The 6000-nt window shown below is 40.7% G+C and overlaps 2 protein-coding genes across 2 annotated transcripts in view; both read left to right on the top strand.

Annotated features, from left to right (window-relative positions):
- On the top strand, positions 1 to 2324 carry tmem216 (transmembrane protein 216). Its single transcript, XM_036943421.2, has 4 exons — positions 1 to 147; positions 297 to 389; positions 637 to 838; positions 1949 to 2324. The coding sequence occupies exons 1-4, from the start codon at positions 132 to 134 to the stop codon at positions 1962 to 1964; spliced, it is 327 nt and encodes a 108-aa protein (XP_036799316.2). The 5' UTR covers positions 1 to 131; the 3' UTR covers positions 1965 to 2324.
- A 349-nt stretch (positions 2325 to 2673) lies between these two features.
- The window catches only part of shtn3 (shootin 3), a 29078-nt gene continuing 25751 nt past the window's right edge, over positions 2674 to 6000 (top strand). Inside the window, exon 1 of the mRNA XM_090198844.1 lies at positions 2674 to 2967. Within this exon, the coding sequence (XP_090054970.1) occupies positions 2890 to 2967 (78 nt within the window). The 5' untranslated portion in view covers positions 2674 to 2889. The remainder of the gene's footprint in view (positions 2968 to 6000) is intronic.

The raw sequence follows: 6000 nt of genomic DNA, 5'->3' as shown, positions 1-6000 counted from the left end.
CCAGTGGGCTACCATTTGCAAGTCTTCGATATGACCTTAACGACACATCTCAGTTGTCTTCCACACCACTGCAGGTCCTGTTCTACCTCAACAGCTGGTATTTTGCTGCCTACTTCCTTGCTGAGGTTCTGATGTTTGTTTACAAAGGTTTGTCGTCTACTCAAATGGTCACACAACGGGGACATAAAGTCATGTTTAATCGATCACTCACTGATGAGTGATGTTTTTGCAAACCCAGTGTCAAGGCCAAAAGCAAAATGATAGATTTCTAAATATGCCTTTTTGTATTTCCACAGGATTGTTGTTACCATATCCACCAGCAAGTCTCACGTTGGATGTTGGGCTACTACTTGTTTTCCTGGGCCTTGAGTCCCTCCGAATATTTTACGGTTTGTGTTTTGTCAAGCTGTGTTCTGGGCTAGAGGTATGTCTCTGCATCATCACATGGTGTAGAATGATATGTGTTCATTAAAACAAGAATATTCACATTATGTAGCCTACATTGTGTGCTTATTACTTATATTTATTGCCATAATGGCATCTGGTAGTTCTATTTGGCACCTACCGTAGGACTATGCTATATGTCCTTCCTTATGATCATGTGCTAACATTTTTTTCCATCCGCACTTGTTCCAGGTTGGAAGGGGAACTTAACAGAGCGTTCTCTGGCCATGTCAGTGAGTGTGCTCATCCTGGTGCCGTGCACAGTGCTGTCTGTGTACTACCTGATGCTGCAGACCTTCGTCCTGCGCCTGGAGTTCATCCTTAATGCTGTGTTACTCTGCTTCTACAGTCTGGAGATGCTGCTAGGAATCATGTCCATATCTGCTTTCTCCAGGTAGGAGAAACATGACCTATAAACTGGTACCCAGGCTTTCTCCAGCAAGAATAAACATGACATAGCCTGGGGACCAGTCTCTTTCTCCAGTAGGAGAAACATGACATGGCATAGCCTGGCTACCAGTCTGTTTCTACTCTCTTGCCAACTCCTTATGGAATTTACATTTAAAGGGTTGGCAAGAGAGCAGAAACAAACTGGTACCCAGGCTAGGCATGACATGTTTCTCCTACTGGAGAAAGAGACTGACAGATTCCTTGGTTTTAGGCCTCAACAATTGTTGATTATTGATCAATGAATGTATTATGCTTTGCGCTTAAGCTGTGACCTTGCATAATGTTTCACTATAAAGGTCCTATATCAGTGATGCTGGATGTGACCTTGCGTAGCGTTTCACTGTAAAGGTCCTATACCAGTGATGCTGGATGTGACCTTGCATAATGTTTCACTATAAAGGTCCTATAACAGTGATGCTGGATGTGACCTTGCATAATGTTTCACTGTAAAGGTCCTATACCAGTGATGCTGGATGTGACCTTGCATAATGTTTCACTGTAAAGGTCCTATAACAGTGATGCTGGATGTGACCTTGCATAATGTTTCACTATAAAGGTCCTATAACAGTGATGCTGGATGTGACCTTGCATAATGTTTCACTATAAAGGTCCTATAACGGTGATGCTGGATGTGACCTTGCATAATGTTTCACTTTAAAGGTCCTATACCAGTGATGCTGGATGTGACCTTGCATAATGTTTCACTATAAAGGTCCTATATCAGTGATGCTGGATGTGACCTTGCATAATGTTTCACTATAAAGGTCCTATAACAGTGATGCTGGATGTGACCTTGCATAATGTTTCACTATAAAGGTCCTATATCAGTGATGCTGGATGTGACCTTGCATAATGTTTCAATATAAAGGTCCTATACCAGTGATGCTGGATGTGACCTTGCATAATGTTTCACTGTAAAGGTCCTATACCAGTGATGCTGGATGTGACCGTGCGTAGCATTTCACTGTAAAGGCCCTATATCAGTGATGCTGGATATGTCCTGATCTGCTCAGTGTTTCATTCTCATCAGTTTTTCCTCCATTTTGCTGGTCAGGTCAAAGGTGTACTGAGGAAGAGGAATGCTGCAATGTTCCACATCGTTTCAAGAGGAATGAAGAAAGGGTTTTCACCAGAATTGTTATGTGAACATATTTAAACCCCACATGTTGTAGTTTTTATATTGTCTGTTAATAGCCAAAATATTTATATTTTTGTAACGATGAAATGTCATCTATTTTATTTATTTTTTTGTACCTGTTTTTGTATCAACTGTCAATCTTGTATGGTACTAGCAGCACCAATGGGATTGTCTTATGAGGTTATTCCATCTGCTGTGCCTGATAATGGAATGTATTTGTACAATTTTTGTTGTTGTTGATTCAGAGCACTATATTTCATTATTTACTTTAATAAATACAATTCCTCATTCATTCATTCACCAGAGGACTTTTTTCCTTGAGTGATTTATATTCCTGATTTGCTGAATCCCCCCAGCAGCCTGTGGTTAAACCCAGATCCTAATTGCATAGAACAGGGATATTGACCAAATATGTGTTGTTGAACATTCTGAAGCAACGTTGATACATTTTTGTCAATCTCTGGAGAGATGGGCAGTTACTATTATTATATATATATTTTTTACATTTAACAGTTGAAGACATTGAATAAAACGTTTATCCCTAATTACAATGCACAATCAATCTGATGGGGTGAAGCTTTTATGTTCATCAGCAAATGTGGACGAATACGACATAAGGATGCATGCGCAATCAACCCTGTATGGGGGGGAGGGGGGCGATGCTGTCAGCGAAAGGATCCAGTGTGCCTGAATAGCGGTAGCAGTCATCCATCCCATATAGACATAAAATGCTATTTATTTCTAAGGCGTATCAGTGGACTTGCCAGTTGTTGTTAGAAGTAGCTTAGTTATTTTCTTTATATAATAGGATATTATACAGGCCAAGATATTAGATTAGTTATCGGCCGGGGTGAATAATGCTACAGTCTTCATCATCCGGACTGGTGCAGATGGAGGGATGTGGGGAAGAGGCGAGGGATACGCAGAAAATGCAGGTAATAGATGCTCTCCCGTTACGTGTATTTGAGACATTTTTCCAAGATTACAGAAGTAACATAGTAGTCTGAACGAGATCAAGGTGACACGTTATTATTTTTCCATGGAAATGTTTGGCTTCTTCGTTGTACGTAAACTATGCTGAGAGAAATCAAAGGGCCGACCCCTCCCAAAATCTCGCTCCTCTAGGAAAACCCGGTGTCGGCAACATTTTGGTAGCTAGATTTGTTTGGGGTCCTTAGCTGGACACACTAAAATAATGATTGGATCTCAGTTGAACAAACCAGATTAGATGCTTGGTAATTGGGAGCATCATATTATATTTTATAGGTAATTTTATCACCGTGATTTTTTATGTTTCTATACTACCCAATTTGTTGTTTCTACAAATGCAATCCTATGCACTATAAATGAGGGTCCCACCAAGTAGGCCTGTCCTATTTCTTAATTAAAAATTAGCATTTTTTAAAAATATGAATAAAGAAAATGTTAATTGAAGCATGATTACACAATGGGCCTATTTAAAACAGGGGTGATACTACTGTACAAATAATAATAATAAAAGTATAAAATCTGTGGGCCACATCCTTTAACAGTATGCTAGTCAACACCATTTTATTTGTTTTTTAAAGTTCCCTCATCAATCAACACACAATAACCCATAATCACAAAGCAAAAAAACAAACAGGTTTTTAGACATTTTTGCAAATGTATTAAATATAAAGAACTGATATCAAATATTAATAAGTATTGACATACTTTACTCAGTACTTTGTTGAAACACCTTTAGCAGTGATTAAAGCCAGTCGTCTTGGGTATGATGCTACAAGCTTGGCACACCTGTATTTGGGGAGTTTCCAATTCTTCTCCTCTCAATTCTCTCAAGCTCTGTCAGGTTGGATGGGGAGGATCTCTACACAGCTATTTTCAAGTCTCTCCAGAGATGTTTGATCGGGTTCAAGTCCGGGCTCTGGCTGGGCCACTCAAGGACATTCAGATACTTTTCCCAAAGCCACTCCTGTGTTGTCTTGGCTGTGTGCTAAGGGTTGTTGTCCTGTTGGAAGGTAAACCTTCGCCACAGTCTGAGATCCTGAGCGCTCTGGAGCAGGTTTTCATCAAGGATCTCGCTGGACTTTGCTCCATTCATCTATCCCTCGATCCTGACTAGTCTCCCAGTCTCTGCCGCTGATTAACATCCCCACAGCATGATGCTGCCACCACTATGTTTCAACTTAGGAATGGTGGCAGGTTTCCTGAAGATGTGACGCTTGGCATTCAGACCAAAGAGTTCAATCACCTCCCTGACTAAGGCCCTTCTCCCCCAATTGCTCAGTTTGACTGGGCGGCCAGCTCTAGGAAGAGTCTTGGTGGTTCCAAACTTCTTCCATTTAGGAACAATGGAGGCCACTGTGTTCTTGGAGACCTTCAATGCTGCAGACATTCTTTGGTACGCTTCCCCAGATCTGTGCCTCGACACAATCCTGTCTCGGAGCTCTTAGGACAATTCCTTTGACCTCACAGCGGGACCTTATATAGACAGGTATGTGCCTTTCCAAATCATGTCCAATCAATTGAATTTACCACAGGTGGACTCCAAGTTGTAGAAACATCTCAAGGATGATCAATGGAAACAGGATGCACCTGAGCTCAATTTTGAGTCTCATAGCAAAGGGTCTGAATACTTATGTAAATAAGGTATTTCTGTTTTAATTTTTTATAAATTTGCAAACATTTCTATAAACCTGTTTTTGCTTTGTCATTATGGGGTATTGTGTGTAGATTGAGGGAAAAACATAATTTAATCAATTTTAGAATAAGGCAGTAATGTAACAACGTGGAAAATGTCAAGGGGTCTGAATATTTTCCGAATGCACTGTGTGTGTATATACACAGTACAATTTAAAAGTTTGGACACACCTACTCATTCAAGGGTTTTTCTTTATTTTTACTATTTTCTACATTGTAGAATGAAAGTGAAGATATCAAAACTTTGAAATAACACATATGGAATCATGTAGCAACTGAAAAAGTGTCAAACAAATCCAAATATTTTTTTATATTTGAGATTCTTCAAAGTAGCCACCCTTTGCCTTGATGACACACTCTTTGCATTAGCACAACCAGCTTCATCTGGAATGTTATTCCATCAATCTTGAAGGAGTTCCCACATATGCTGAGCACTTGTTGGCTGCTTTTCCTTCACTCTGAGTTTCAACTCATCCCAAACCATCTCAATTTGGTTGAGGTAGGATGATTGTGGAGGCCAGGTCATCTGATGCAGCACTCCATCACTCTCCTTGGTCAAAGAGCCCTTACACAGCCTGGAGGTGTGTTTTGGGTCATTGTCCTGTTGAAAAACAAATTATAGTCCCACTAAGCGCAAACCAGATTAAATGGCGTATCGCTGCTGTAATGGTTTCGTGTTGGTGGCAGGGAAGTCAGGGGCAGGAGAATCGAACTTGGTATAAATGGAGTTGTTTAATCAGTGCTTCACAAAACTCCAAAACCCAAATGACAAAATAATAAAAAAGTGTGTACAAAACCTGTCGCACACCAACACATAATACACAAACATACAATCAAACAATCTCCGACAAGGACATGAGGGGAAACAGAGGGTTAAATACACAACATGTCATTGATGGGATTGGAACCAGGTGTGAAGGAAGACAAGACAAAACCAATGGAAAATGAAAAATGGATCAGTGATGAAAAGAAGGTTGGTGACGTCGACCGCCGAACACCGCCCGGACAAGGAGAGGGACCGACTTCGGCGGAAGTCCTGACAGCTGCAGAATGCTGTTGTAGCCATGCTGGTGTGTGCCTTGAATTCTAAATAAATCACAGACAGTGCCACCAGCAAAGGCCACCAAAACTATCACACCTCCTCCATGCTTCACGGTGGGAACCACACATGCGGAGATAATCTTTTCTCCTACTCTGTGTCTCACAAAGACACGGCGGTTGGAACCAAAAATCTCACATTTGGACTCATCAGACCAAAGGACATATTTCCACCAGTCTAATATCCA

Source organism: Oncorhynchus mykiss, chromosome 14 (genome assembly GCF_057628025.1).
Source record: "Oncorhynchus mykiss isolate SJ-2025 chromosome 14, ASM5762802v1, whole genome shotgun sequence".
Lineage (NCBI taxonomy): Eukaryota > Metazoa > Chordata > Actinopteri > Salmoniformes > Salmonidae > Oncorhynchus > Oncorhynchus mykiss.
Note: the sequence above shows the minus strand (reverse complement) of the source record. Positions and strands in the feature narration are given on the sequence as shown.